At 36.3% G+C, this 15,248-nt stretch overlaps 1 protein-coding gene across 1 annotated transcript; it reads left to right on the top strand.

Annotated features, from left to right (window-relative positions):
* Positions 1-5,698: 5,698 nt before the first annotated feature.
* LOC138326861 (ganglioside GM2 activator-like) lies at positions 5,699-14,252 on the top strand. Its single transcript, XM_069272849.1, has 4 exons — positions 5,699-5,934; positions 6,120-6,284; positions 8,250-8,417; positions 13,796-14,252. Exons 1-4 carry the CDS (start codon positions 5,761-5,763, stop codon positions 13,937-13,939), a joined length of 651 nt encoding a protein of 216 aa, XP_069128950.1. The 5' UTR covers positions 5,699-5,760; the 3' UTR covers positions 13,940-14,252.
* Positions 14,253-15,248: the final 996 nt, after the last annotated feature.

Here is a 15,248-nt window from a genome sequence, read left to right as displayed (position 1 = left end):
ATATTGTATGTATCGCAGTTTGCGCTGACATGTGTCAAAAACAAATATTGGAAGACACTGATGACACCAAGCAACACACCCCACCCGGTCACATTATACTGACAATGAGCAAACCAGTCGTCCCACTCCCTGTATGCTGAGCGCTAAGCAGGAGCAGAAACTACCACTTTTATAGACCTTGGTGTGTCTCGGCCAGGGGACAGAACACAGAGCCTACTTCACAGGGGCGAGCACTCAACAGAAGGTCAAACATGAGGCGGTGCCATGGAAGACATAGGAAAAATTGAGTCAAATAGGAAGAGAAAAAGATAAGACCCTAAATTTAGTCTCAAACTACGATCAGGCACTATTGACAGCAGTTACAATCTAAGTGACCTTTGATACAGTCTTACCTTTAACTCTTGGTTCTATCCGATGGTCGATACACGCAATGGCATGTAAAAGTGCTTAGCGATCATAATGTTTGATATAAATTTGTTGGTGAATATGCTTGTATATTCGGATACTATGGTATATTCGTGTTAAGTCCTTTTGTGATTGTGGAAATTATGACCAATTATATTGTAACCTTACTTAATTTTACTGCAGAAGAAACAGACGCACGTCTTCCAGGTGATAATATTCCCGTTATCGATGTGCTGAATGCTAAATCAGGGTAGTATTTAATTACTACTTTATAGAATCGCTGGTGTCTTGTCCAGGTCACAGACTTTCAGTAATAACAGATACAATTTCAACGCCCTACCAGTAGGGTGAGAATGGTGGTGGGCAATATCATGTTACTTAGGAGTGGCTATGTGGAGTCTATACCCCTGTCTGGGATAGTTCAAACGATACCACACAGATTAATATCTATAACGTAATTGATTCATTCATAAATTGTGAGAATTGATACAACAATTTGATAACGGACTTTGGATGAACGATTAAACACATTGGATAAATAAGGATCTATGTTACAAGTCACCGTGGCAGTAAGCCATGTGTACTGTTACAACACAATACAGATAACCGATATGCGAGCTAAACTTTCCATTATTTATCTATAGGGTCGTAAATTAATTATGGATTTGTTATATCTGTAGTGTATAATGTCCATTCATAAAACACCACGTCAGCCAATTTGTAGTATGTGAAGCGATCACTTTGCAGAGCGATCACATACGCCAATCAGATCACTTGTCAAAACATATTTTTTTACATGAAGGATCCGACAACAATGTCCTGTTGGGAGGCCATGTACTGATGAAGGTTTAGATCGACAGATCAAAGAAAATGAAATAAAATAAACAAAACACTTCTTTTTAGTTTTATTTACGTCTGCCGTAATACGGAGGGCGTTTTAGATACCCACCCTCGATACTCTAAGGGTTACAATCACTGACGTTATATATATGCCAAAGCAACACAGTCAACCACCGTGTACATTATACAATTCCGTGGATGCACGCTCATAGATCAAATTACCTTTGTCTTCTGGTACCTTTAGTTTTAGTATGAGAAATATAGTCTAGGGTGGGTATAAAGTCAGTGATAGTAACCCCTGGATGAGACGACTTGGTTCAATATGACGTTGGTTATTAAAAACAATGAATATTTTATTAAAATGTCACCAAATATTTAAATATGGTGGCCATGTTCATTCAACTCCTTAGTTTTTTTTGTAACAGGACTGAAGATACATAAAAGGCGGCAAAATCTTAATTTATGCATCTGGTAGCCTGCACAATATTTGCTACTGTAAAAAAAATCATTTCAGAATATTTTATTGTCGGATGTTACAGACAATCGGAATTGGGCAACAGGCAACATGCCTATACATGCCCTCTCCTTACATATTAACAGTACATAGAAATCAATATATATATATATACATAAGTAATCTGAATTGCCATATTTATTTAATGATGATGATATCCTTAAAACATAAAGCTAAATATTGATAAACATCTTATATAAGATGTTTTCTAGTTCATATCATTACAAAAAGAAAAAAAATGATTTTACAAGATATTCAACGAATTCAACGAAATCTATTCAACAAAATTCAGCGAAATTTTTTGGTATCCCTGACAAAGCACTGAACTTTATCAAATATAGCTTTATCAATGTTAACATCGTGTCTTTCAGAGCCATGTGAAAATGTTTGTGTTGTCAGTGGTACATGTATATCACTGACAAGTTTCAAGATAGAATTAAAATGGAGCCGTCTAGGGTTGACGTATAAAGGACAGTATAGAAAATAGTGTTCACAATCTTCGTTTTGTAATCCACACAGGCAGGCTGGACTGTCACTGAGACAAGAATTTAAGAGATACGTATAAAGGTTACTAGCAAAATTTCTCAACTGACATAATAAAATATTTGACATTCGATCACCATTATATTTGAAAATGTCGGAACATTGAGCTCTGTTATCAAAGATAAATGTATTTTTCCAAAATTTTGCTATAGATAGGAGTCACAGAAATAGGTCTATAATTATAAGGATCACTTCGTAAACCTTTACCTTTATATATGGGTGTAACATTTGCATTTTTTCAACACATCAGGAAGCATACCAGATGTTAAAACATGGCTTTGATGTCATCTATTGTTATAGCTTGAGGTATAGTTGGAGCAAAGTCTACTATTTTCACCTACTACTGTGAATAGTTACCGTTTGCTGTGGAATAGTTTGTGAACTATTCCACGGGAAAAGGCAACTATTCCACAGTTGAAGGTGAATGTAGTGACTCAGGTGAACATATGTAAATTAGCATGTAATCAGAAATACATCCTCATTCATAAAATCCTGGGAGAGATGGATTAAAGATTAACCCAGGTACTTGTCAACGTTGTTGTGATGTATTTGTAAACTTATTTTCATAATACCAATATGAATATATATATACAAAATTTTCATCACTTCATTCCAAAATAAATTTCATCAGTTCTTTCACAGCCACTGTATCCATAACCCAGAAAAGAATTCACACTAACAAATCCAGAAGAGAGAAGATTAAATCCCATGAGACAAATGCTGAATTTTCTGCCAAAATGAAATTACAGATGCTCGACATGCTTTTTCCATATTTTGTATATCCAAATCACTTCATATTCCATAAAAATGGCATCCATCAATCAAATTTACATTCCAACACCTTTCCGGAAGATAATTATTTCCTTCGAATACTTTCAAAAAGCACACTCTTCTTCAACATGATTTCACTATTTTGCGTAGATCTCCACATTAAGGATTATTTTGTTGTTTGTTTCCTTCTAAACTTCGCTCTAAGGCCTGTGCTGCATGGGAACAGATTTTTACCCAAATCACTTCAAATTTATATCCAAATATCATCACTACTGCATACAGAACTACATATTTATGGTCCTCCATGTTGAACAGTGAAAACTAAACGGAGTAATTGTTTCAGTGTGAGTACCATGTAGTACCTGTGCATGAATCTTTCAAAAAAGCATGCAAATCATGATTCTTGTTCTCCGAGTGAGGTAAATAAATGAATTATGAATAGGTCTCAAGGTTTAAATAGGTAGTACGGGTTTACCTGGAGCTGTGGAACAATACCCAGTGTAATAGTGGAGAGCACCAATGACATTCAGTGCCATGTTTTAAGTATGAGAAACACCTCAAACTGTGGAATAGTCAAGATAATGAATAGTTCTCGCCCCTTACGGTCAGTTTTCGGTGTTTCTCCTATACATATAGAATTATTAAATATTACATGAAGAGGTTTTATAACTGACTGAGAGACACCCGTTATGAATTGAGGAGGAATAGTATCAGGGCCTGAAGGTTTATTGGTGTTGAGAAGATGAAGTTGATCTTGTTCTGTAACGTCGAAAGTGTATAACATGTTTAAATTTCAACGTTTTTGTGCCGATGATAAGTTTATAAGAGTTATTTCCCTTTATTTAACTTCAGTTATGTCATTTGGCAGCATTCTTCCATTGCGCGCCTGAAAAAGTAAATTGATAAAAAAGAATGTAAAAGAACAAACATGGTTAATTGAGTTTCGCGACAAATTTTACCCCATTTAAGTTATCATGCCACAGAAAAGATGGTTGCCGCTGCTTTTCTAGTTGAAGCTCAGGGAAGACCTGAACCTTTTCACAGATGAATGTCACACAGCATATATCTGTTATCATTGATAAGTCACTGCCAAGTTATTGTCAGGAATCCTTTGCTTTCTTTGAAATGCCCTACATTCATTGCAAAAGGCGATGCTAGAGTCTATATTTATATACTAAACAATCTTACATTTTTCTTACATCTGTCAAGACACATATTTTCTTTTTGACCTCCATATTAGCGTTTGACCCCATGAGGAAAGGAAGACTGGGTTTTGTTTCCTAATCGAGACACATCATATTTTTCAAAAGTGGCAGCTTTTGCTCCCATTTAGTGCTGAGAATAAAGGGAGTGGGACGACTGGTTTGCCCGTTGTCAGTATTATGAGACCGGGTCGGATGTGTTGCTCTGTGTCTTTGGTGGCAGGCTTCTGTGAAATGGCACTATAAAATGATTCCACTTTTACAAGAAGACACAACACAAAGTATATCGTAGCCTTCAAAATCATACAACATTCACTCACAATTACATACCGGGGAGGCAGCCCTAAAAGACTTCATCTGTTAAAATGATGTAGTTTTTTTGTGTAATATTTTTGATTTTTTCTTTCTCTCAAAATAAAAGACTTGATCTAATGTCCAAATTAGTTCTTAAAAATATAGTAGTTAATCAGGTTTGTAATAAAGAAGGGGAAATACCAAGAGAATCTTTTACTGACGCCACATCCACATATGGCTAAACTTCACCTGAGGATCGCTCTGTGTCACCAGATATGTTTTTCAACTGATAGATGTCCATTGGTAACGCTAATGCATGTCATATCATTTTAATCAGCTTTTTGAAAAAAAACTTACTTAAAATCTTGAGATTCTTTTGCAAATTATAAACTTAGATTCATCGTATGGACATAATAAACGGATTACCTATGAAAAGTCAATTACTATCTGTGGTTAGCAAAAATACAAATTACACAGGCAAGAGCGTCCCATGATCATTGCTTTTGTATTTGTTGCGTACATATGGCGTCAGATTAGAGGTCATAGTAATCCATTTTTATTTTCAAAGTTGAGTCTAACTGTGTTATGACGATGAACATTGTAAAACATCTGATCAATCGGGATATGTTCTGAAATTGAGACTGTAATACTGTAATACTCTATTACGACAATGTACAGCTGCGATGACATCAATACGGTGATATAGATAGGACGCGTTATATATATAATCACTCTATACGTCACCTCCCTTGGTGATATACACGTAAAATGGGACATAACTCGAGTTTGGTCTTAACTGACTATTTTAATTTTAGTCACAGAGACACAAAAATACGAATAATTTGTCACGTGACTTTCCATACAGAAATTTTATCTACACCTGCTAGATGTACATGCATAACTGTCTACCGCAATATTACTGATCCTGTCAAGAAATGCTGACGATGTGTTATATTGCATGGGGTCATTAAAGGTCATGATATGGTGCAGACGACCTACCCTGTCACCAATGCCGACTGCAGATAGAGAAGGTTTTCTCGTCCAGTGTCCTTGAAAGGTCACAATATGATAGCGTTATTTTAGCATTATCGTGTCAGTATCTTTTGACGTCGTGCATAGACAAGTCGTTAGAAACCTTAATAAACAGATTGATATACAAACTTAAATTCATTTCAGCTGAAATCAACAATCATGAAGGTCTTTGCTTTATTTTTCACTTTTCTTGCCGTTCTTAGCATTGGAACGGCCAGTGTTTTGAAATTTGAACAGAAAAAGTCCGATGATGAAACTGATCTTGCAATGGACTTATTTTACAAACCACTCACTCCAGAGCGGTTTCTACCAGCAAGCTTCTTCGATAAATGGGTAAGTATTGAAGTTGAGTTCACATGCAGTTGAGCTCGAAAATACTGATAATGTACAGGATACAACTAGAGATCATTAAACAAACGCCTAATTTGGAAGCATAATAGAAATAAATTTATAAGAAATGTAAAAACCAGAGATCCAAATTAAAAATAGTTAATATAATTGTTAACTTATTTTGGCAGGGGAGTGACAAATCTAAGGTGACAGCTTTTCAGTGGATGAACTGCGGAGGAACAGGAGCTGGTTTTAAAACTCTAACTGTTTCCCCTGACCCGTTAAAGTTCCCCGGAACTATGACAATCGGAGCATCAGCAACCATAAACTCTACCTTGGATTCACCTCTCCAAGTAAGCTGTGACATCCGTTTCGCCAGGTTTCATTGCTATGTTATTAACAACGAATAAAAACAAATATCTTAAACTGAAAATTGACAGTGTAACAAACTAGAGATAGAAGGGAAGCTATTCAACATATGGTATTTTCCTTTTGATGTTTTAATGGAAAATATCAAAGGTGCTACATCGCCGTCGAATTGAAATTTCTATCTATTAAAACTGATTCAGAAAAGAGAAAAGAAAATATTGTTTATGATATGTTGACGGTGGAGCGCCTTTAAATGAAGAGCTTTCCTTAAGTTTAGGAAGGTGATGAAACTGGACCATACTTAATATGTAATCTGTCGGAGGTACTGCATTAGCCCAGAGGTAGAAAACTGTAATTGGCGTATAAAAGTGTCATTATTTTAGGTCTTTTTACTTTTAGACGTATCTGGTATACTGTTCATTATATGCGGTCCACACCGATCGGAAATAAATATCTAGCTGCTGCATTTTGTAGCAAATCAAATCAACTGATTTCTCCCGAAACACGTACCCGTGTGAAACAGGAGACCAATCAGACAAATACATTTAAGATGACAGACAGAAAATAGATGCATATATAAATAATCTGTATATATTAGTGATAAGTGATATTACAGACAAACTCACAAGAAATGTTTGTCTGATTTGTATAACATGCATTTTATATAATTTTTTAAAATGTTTAAAAAATATAATTTCTATATGAAAGGGATACATCATGTATAAACGGGTGATTTAGTACTGATCTCTGACATCTATAGCCGGTTGTTGGTTGGATAATTATATGAACGTCCTGAGTCATAAAGGACGGCCTCCTGTGTATATAGACTTACATTAAATATCAGTATATTACATTCAATTTATATCAGATCGTTATCGTACACAATGTGAGCTTTTGATAGCCCAATTTTACCTCGGCTACCCGATATATATATATTACAACACTCGTGATGTTTTTATTGTAAATAAAATCACGTGAGAGATAGGCGTCTAAGGACACACGGGACTTCATCAAGGGCAACAGTTAAAACTGGTGTAAAAAGGACATAAAATGTTCACACCAAAAAGGCTAGAAAAGTATCGTAGTATTGTAGGCATCTAGACGTTTGAAACAATGACATATATACCACTATGAACTAACCAAATGTGATTGAATATCGTTTATTTCACAGGGAAATAAAAAATTAACAGCGGTAACTATATTCAATATGTTTAGATGGTAATTTACAATGAAATAATAATGGCACTACGATGTAAGAAATGTTATAAGTGTATAGAAAAAGGTAGTGGCGTGCAGGTATGTTTTAGACAAATATTTTCGTAAGAGGTTTACTTCCTTCACAAACCCATAACGTGACGCTACCGAAATTGGTACACTTTTACTATAAATTTCAGTTTACAATCTAAACTGATAATACTGTCCTGAATAGAAATTAAGGTACTTAATAGTAACTTTGACATTTTTCACATGTCACATCTCTTTCATGATGCTTATTATCTTTTATCTAAATATGAAAACAAATGTAAACAACGTCGTGCGACAATCCTAAAAACTTGAAAATAAGGGATCAATTTTTAAAACGGATATTTTTGGCAGATATGTGACTTAAATAAACTAAAAAAAATGTTTTAACTTTCCTTAAATCAATTCAAACATTTTTATCATGTCTTGATATTTATTAATCAAATCAAATTTAGGAGGTGTACCATTTTGGGAATTCAAACCTGTTGAAAAACAGGGCTGGACCGGACATGCTTCAAACCTTTCTATTATAAGTATATGCACTTCTGATAAGAAAACAAATGAACATGAAATCATGAATTTGTTAGAAAATTTTAATAATTAACATTAAAAAAGTGTACCAATCTTTAACGTGATTTTAAGCTATTAACACTTAGTTATACATGCGGTTATGTATGCCAAATTTAGACGAAATATATTTTTAACAGACTAACTTGACGATTGAGAAAAAAGTGGGATCCAAGTACATCAAAATCCCTTGCATCGGCAACTTCGGCTCATGTGTTTACGATGACTTGTGTGATATTCTGGAAGGGGCGACTTGTCCTGATGTTCTGACAAAGAATGGAATCAACTGCTACTGTCCGTTTAAAGCGGTAAGTATATCGTTAGCTGGTGTGTTTCTATTCATGTCTGTGGCCAGTAACTGAGACTGTATGGAATGTACTGATTGGTAGCTATATAAGTAACACTTTACAATTCTATGACTGTCCCACAAGTTTATCCATTTATATATTTATCAATATAATTTGTTGTTATTTTCAAAATATTAAAAAATTCAAAATATAGTGATAGTGTTTCTGGCCCGAAAGATTTAGAAATTTTGTTATATATTAAATTTCGGAATTCCCACCTTTGATATTCATCAAATCCCCTTCCCACTTCGGTTCGATTATAACCGGAACAAGGACGTTAGCCCCATTGGTCAATCAACCAACTTCAAGAGGGAGACACTTCACAAATATGCCAGTCTCCAAAAACACACAAATTGCACATACTTATGCTAGAGGCCGTGATGGCCGAGTGGTTAAGATGTCCCGACATATTACCACAAGCCCTCCACCTCTGGGTTGTGACTTCGAATCCCATGTGGGACAGGTACCAGGTACTGACCGCTGGTCAGTGGTTTTCCTCCACCAGGTAAACCTGGCATATCCTTAAATGACCTTGGTTGTCAAACGAAACCAAATCGTACTTAATCGGTTTTATAACCTAAACAGCCAACCAATTGGTTGAGACTTTGCTGATTGTATTGTACTTGTACCTTAGTCATCACTGGGTCTGATTGTATTGTACATGTACCTTAGTCATCACTGGGTCTGATTGTATTGTACATGTACCTTAGTCATCACTGGGTCTGATTGTATTGTACATGTACCTTAGTCATCACTGGGTCTGATTGTATTGTACATGTACCTTAGTCATCACTGGGTCTGATTGTATTGTACATGTACCTTAGTCATCACTGGGTCTGATTGTATTGTACATGTACCTTAGTCATCACTGGGTCTGATTGTATTGTACATGTACCTTAGTCATCACTGGGTCTGATTGTATTGTACATTTACCTTAGTCATCACTGGGTCTGATTGTATTGTACATGTACCTTAGTCATGGGTCTGATTTATGTCTGTATCACTGGGTCTGATTGTATTGTACATGTACCTTAGTCATTACTGGGTCTGATTGTATTGTACATGTACCTTAGTCATCACTGGGTCTGATTGTATTGTACATGTACCTTAGTCATCACTGGGTCTGTTGTATTACTGTACTTAGTCATCACTGGGTCTGATTGTATTGTACATGTACCTTAGTCATCACTGGGTCTGATTGTATCGTACATGTACCTTAGTCATCACTGGGTCTGATTGTATTGTACATGTACCTTAGTCATCACTGGGTCTGATTGTATCGTACATGTACCTTAGTCATCACTGGGTCTGATTGTATTATACATGTACCTTAGTCATCACTGGGTCTGATTGTATTGTACATGTACCTTAGTCATCACTGGGTCTGATTGTATCGTACATGTACTTAGTCATCACTGGGTCTGATTGTATCGTACATGTACCTTAGTCATCACTGGGTCTGATTGTATGTACATTACTGGGTCTGTTATTTACATGTACCTTAGTCATCACTGGGTCTGATTGTATTGTACATGTACCTTAGTCATCACTGGGTCTGATTGTATTGTACATGTACCTTAGTCATCACTGGGTCTGATTGTATTGTACATGTACCTTAGTCATTACTTCTATGTCTCCTGGTCTCACTGGTCTGATGTATTGTACATGTACCTTAGTCATCACTGGGTCTGATTGTATTGTACATGTACCTTAGTCATCACTGGGTCTGATTGTATTGTACATGTACCTTAGTCATCACTGGGTCTGATTGTATTGTACATGTACCTTAGTCATCACTGGGTCTGATTGTATTGTACATGTACCTTAGTCATCACTGGGTCTGATTGTATTGTACATGTACCTTAGTCATCACTGGGTTGTCTGATTGTATTGTACTTGTACCTTAGTCATCACTGGGTCTGATTGTATTGTACATGTACATGTACCTTAGTCATCACTGGGTCTGATTGTATTGTACATGTACCTTAGTCATCACTGGGTCTGATTGTATTGTACATGTACCTTAGGTACCACTGGGTCTGATTGTATTGTACATGTACCTTAGTCATCACTGGGTCTGATTGTATTGTACATGTACATGTACCTTAGTCATCACTGGGTCTGATTGTATTGTACATGTACTTTAGTCATCACTGGGTCTGATTGTATTGTACATGTAACCTTAGTCATCACTGGGTCTGATTGTATTGTACATGTACCTTAGTCATCACTGGGTCTGATTGTATTGTACATGTACCTTAGTCATCACTGGGTCTGATTGTATTGTACATGTACCTTAGTCATCACTGTGATCTACTGGGTACTGATTGTATTGTACATGTACCTTAGTCATCACTGGGTCTGATTGTATTGTACATGTACCTTAGTCATCACTGGGTCTGATTGTATTGTACATGTACCTTAGTCATCACTGGGTCTGATTGTATTGTACATGTACCTTAGTCATTACTGGTCTGATTGTATTGTACATGTACCTTAGTCATGTACCTTAGTCATCACTGGGTCTGATTGTATTGTACATGTAACTTAGTCATCACTGGGTTGATTGTATTGTACTGTACTAGTCTCACTTCTGATTGTATTGTACATGTACCTTAGTCATCACTGGGTCTGATTGTATTGTACATGTACCTTAGTCATCACTGGGTCTGATTGTATTGTACATTAGTACTTGTTAGTACATCATCACTGGGTCTGATCTGGTATTGTATCATCACATATGGGTCTGATTGTATTGTACATTACCTTAGTATCACTGTCTGATGTAGACATGTACCTTGTCTATTGTATGTACATGTCCTTAGTATACGGGTCTGATTGTAGTACATGTACATTACACACTGGGTCTGATTGTATTGTACATGTACTTAGTCATCACTGGGTCTGATTGTATTGTACATGTACCTTAGTCATCACTGGGTCTGATTGTATTGTACATGTACCTTAGTCATCACTGGGTCTGATTGTATTGTACATGTACCTTAGTCATCACTGGGTCTGATTGTATTGTACATGTACCTTAGTATCACTGGGTCTGATTGTATTGTACTGTACCTTAGTCATCACTGGGTCTGATTGTTTGTACATGTACCTTATCATCACTGGTCTGATTGTATTGTACTGTACCTTAGTCATCACTGGGTCTGATTGTATTGTACATGTACTTAGTCATCACTGGGTCTGATTGTATTGTACATGTACCTTAGTCATCACTGGTCTGATTGTATTGTACATGTACTTAGTCATCACTGGGTCTGATTGTATTGTACATGTACCTTAGTCATCACTGGGTCTGATTGTATTGTACATGTACTTTAGTCATCACTGGGTCTGATTGTATTGTACTTGAACCTTAGTCATCACTGGGTCTGATTGTATTGTACATGTACCTTAGTCATCACTGGGTCTGATTGTATTGTACATGTACCTTAGTCATCACTGGGTCTGATTGTATTGTACATGTACCTTAGTCATCACTGGGTCTGATTGTATTGTACATGTACCTTAGTCATCACTGGGTCTGATTGTATTGTACATGTACCTTAGTCATCACTGGGTCTGATTGTATTTTACATGTACCTTAGTCATCACTGGTCTGATTGTATTGTACATGTAACTTAGTCTCACTGGGTCTGATTGTATTGTACATGTACCTTAGTCTCACTGGGTCTGATTGTATTGTACATGTACTTAGTCATCACTGGGTCTGATTGTATTGTACATGTACCTTAGTCGTCACTGGGTCTGATTGTATTGTACATGTAATTACCTTAGTACCACTGGGTCTGATTGTATTGTACATTTACCTTAGTCATCACTGGGTCTGATTGTATTGTACATGTACCTTAGTCATCACTGGGTCTGATTGTATTGTACATGTACATGTACCTTAGTCAATAATGTTAATTAATTTTTAGATCAAGGGCCAAAAAGCTTTTAGTACACAATTTCATTTACATGCATTCAATATACAACACCACTGTTTTTATTGTATATTTTGTGTTATCGTTGGGCATTAAAGAGAACAGAAAGCAATCAGAAAATATGAGGTTATAGATGTTGGTCATTGGCCCTGCAGGTAGGGCGTTAGAATTGTACTTGCTGCCCTTATTGCATGATCGTAAAAGGCGACTAAATTTAGGATCTTATCTTTTGCTATTGACTCCCTTGGCACCGCCTCACTTTTGGCCTTGAGTTGAACATTCGCCCCTATGAGGAAGGCTCAGGGTTCTGTCCCCTGGTCGAGACACACAAGAGTCTAAAATAGTGGTAGTTTCTGCTCCTGCTTAGCGCTCAGCAAACAGGGAGTGGGACGACTGGTCCGCCCGTTGTCAGTATAATGTGACCTGGTGGGTTGGGTTGCTTGGTGTCTTCGTCGGTATGCTTCAGTGATATAGCACTATAAAAAGGGCAACAGTTCCACTATACAAGAATACGCAACACGAACATACCGCAGTCTCCCAAAACACGCACCTCGCACTTCAAACACGCTACACACTACATACATGGGAGGCCGTCCTTACATGATCCTGACTGTTAATAGGACGTTAAAATGATCAACAAACAAACAAACAAACAAATAAACGTTCGGCCTCGTAACTCCAGTGATGGAGTCTTACCACTTTTTGAAGTTTCATCTGTTTCGATTTATTACCTTTCATTATCTCGCCTTCTTTTCTAAACGAAAACAAAGTGAGTTATGTCTATTTAATACAAATTTGTCAGGGGAAATATAAGGTTGTATGGTGGAAATATATGTGGTATTTATCACTCTGCTTAAAATATTAAGTTATTAGAACACTAGAAAAATATCGTTGTGGTATTGTTCCTATTAATTTTTCATTTTCAAATTGGAGCATAAATGTGTTCCATTAGATGATCTCGGACGCTATATTTCCTCGAAATTTCTGCCCTACATTTACGCGTGGAACCAAATTAATAAGCGGGGAGAATTGCGTCTGAATGAAATTCATGTACTGGTGTAAGTTTTTACCTAGAATAGAGACGTACAAAATGTAATGGATAGATAATATCCCCTGTTTCTTGATGCATAACAGTTATATTTCATCACGTGGGGTTGACACTTATATTTCCACTCCAATGGATAACATATAACTGTTATTCATAAAAGAAACACCGTATGTATATTGTAGAGTTATTATCATTTATTACGTCTTTGTCATGTCTGCAAACATTGCATTGACCTGTCTAAAAATAGGATAATACGTTCGAAAACACATGATTTAACAATCATCTCCTACTCACAGGAACAGCTAACACAAATACGAAATATCAATATTTGTTTCTTTATTTCTCAGAAATCCTACATGTTACCACCATCACAGTTTGATGCCGAGTCTTTCTACTTCCCGTCTGGCGACTACCACCTCAGAGGGGAGATAAGTATGAATGGCAAGGCAATGGGTTGCCTCGACGTCCATCTGTCTGTGGCCAAGAGCTAAGCTTCATACACCGACCTTTTGTATTAATGTACTTATGTACACTCATTTGACAGCCACAAAAGAATTACACTGGACATCATTTTGTGGTTAATTACATTATTGAACAGTTTAATGTAATCAAATTATGTTATGGTAAATAAATATTACCAGGATGGATATTTTTCATTTGTTTTAACGTAGATTAAGAAGACAATCCAGAAGCTGCCCAGTATTATTGGGGAGAAGTTCTATTTCAAACGAACTCGAAACCTGTATTCATTACGATCAATTATTATCATTTAGTGCTAATTTTAATTCATCGAGTGCTAATTTTACCGAGTTAATTGAATATTAAAATATTTTTAATCAGTGCATGGTGTTTTCTTGATTTATATATATATATAAAGCACATTTCAACGAGTCCACACTGACAACGCTTATGAAATTAGTGAGAAAAAAATGAATAAGAGAGCAGACACTCGTGTGTTGTGACAAAGAAATCTATTTTGCTGTTACTCACTAGACAAAGGTATGAAGTTAAAATGATATACACCTGTCTCTAAGCTTTCATAGTTTAGCCTTGTCACTAATAAAAGAACACAGTTAAAAGCATCCATTTATACAGAATAAAATAAAATCAGAAAGGAAGAAACATCTCAAGTTTGCCGAACATAATGTCCAAGATGACATTATTGATAAATAAGTATGCATTATCCTGTAAATGGAGCAGAGGATCTTAACCTGACTCATACATACAATGTACACTCATACTGCACACCGCAACCTACCAAATACACCTAAACAAGTCAATAGTGTGTTGTTTATTTAGCCTTAACGTTCATATTTACAAATGGGTCATTTGGTGATGCTCTATTTAGCATTCAATGTGTTGAGTATGTGAACGTCGGTATGTTTTGGGAAGTTGTGGTATATTTGTGTTTTATCTCCTTGTAATAGTGTTAGTATTGTCCCCTTTTATAGTGCTATATCCCTGAAAGGGATGAAAATATAATATTTCGCCACGCTTAGACCGATATTTATGAATCACATTACGCGAGCGATTGACTTACTCTACCCGACCTTGGCATTCCTTGTTTATCAGAAGAGAATCCCATTACTACTCTATTTTATCGCACCTCGGACAGAAGTGTCCCCAAATGATTGGCGGAGAGCCGTCACGTGGTGATCCCCTAACACTTTATAGGGCGTCAGTAAATTTTGTTATAGTGCAATATGCATATGGCGGCTGTCGCCCTCGCTTCAAAATTAAAATACAATCTCTTCAAGTTAAGTGAAATACATATTTAAATTCGAGTTGCTCCCACTACGT

This window comes from Argopecten irradians, chromosome 7 (genome assembly GCF_041381155.1).
Source record: "Argopecten irradians isolate NY chromosome 7, Ai_NY, whole genome shotgun sequence".
In the NCBI taxonomy this organism is placed as follows: domain Eukaryota; kingdom Metazoa; phylum Mollusca; class Bivalvia; order Pectinida; family Pectinidae; genus Argopecten; species Argopecten irradians.
This window is presented reverse-complemented; position numbering and strand designations above follow the sequence as displayed.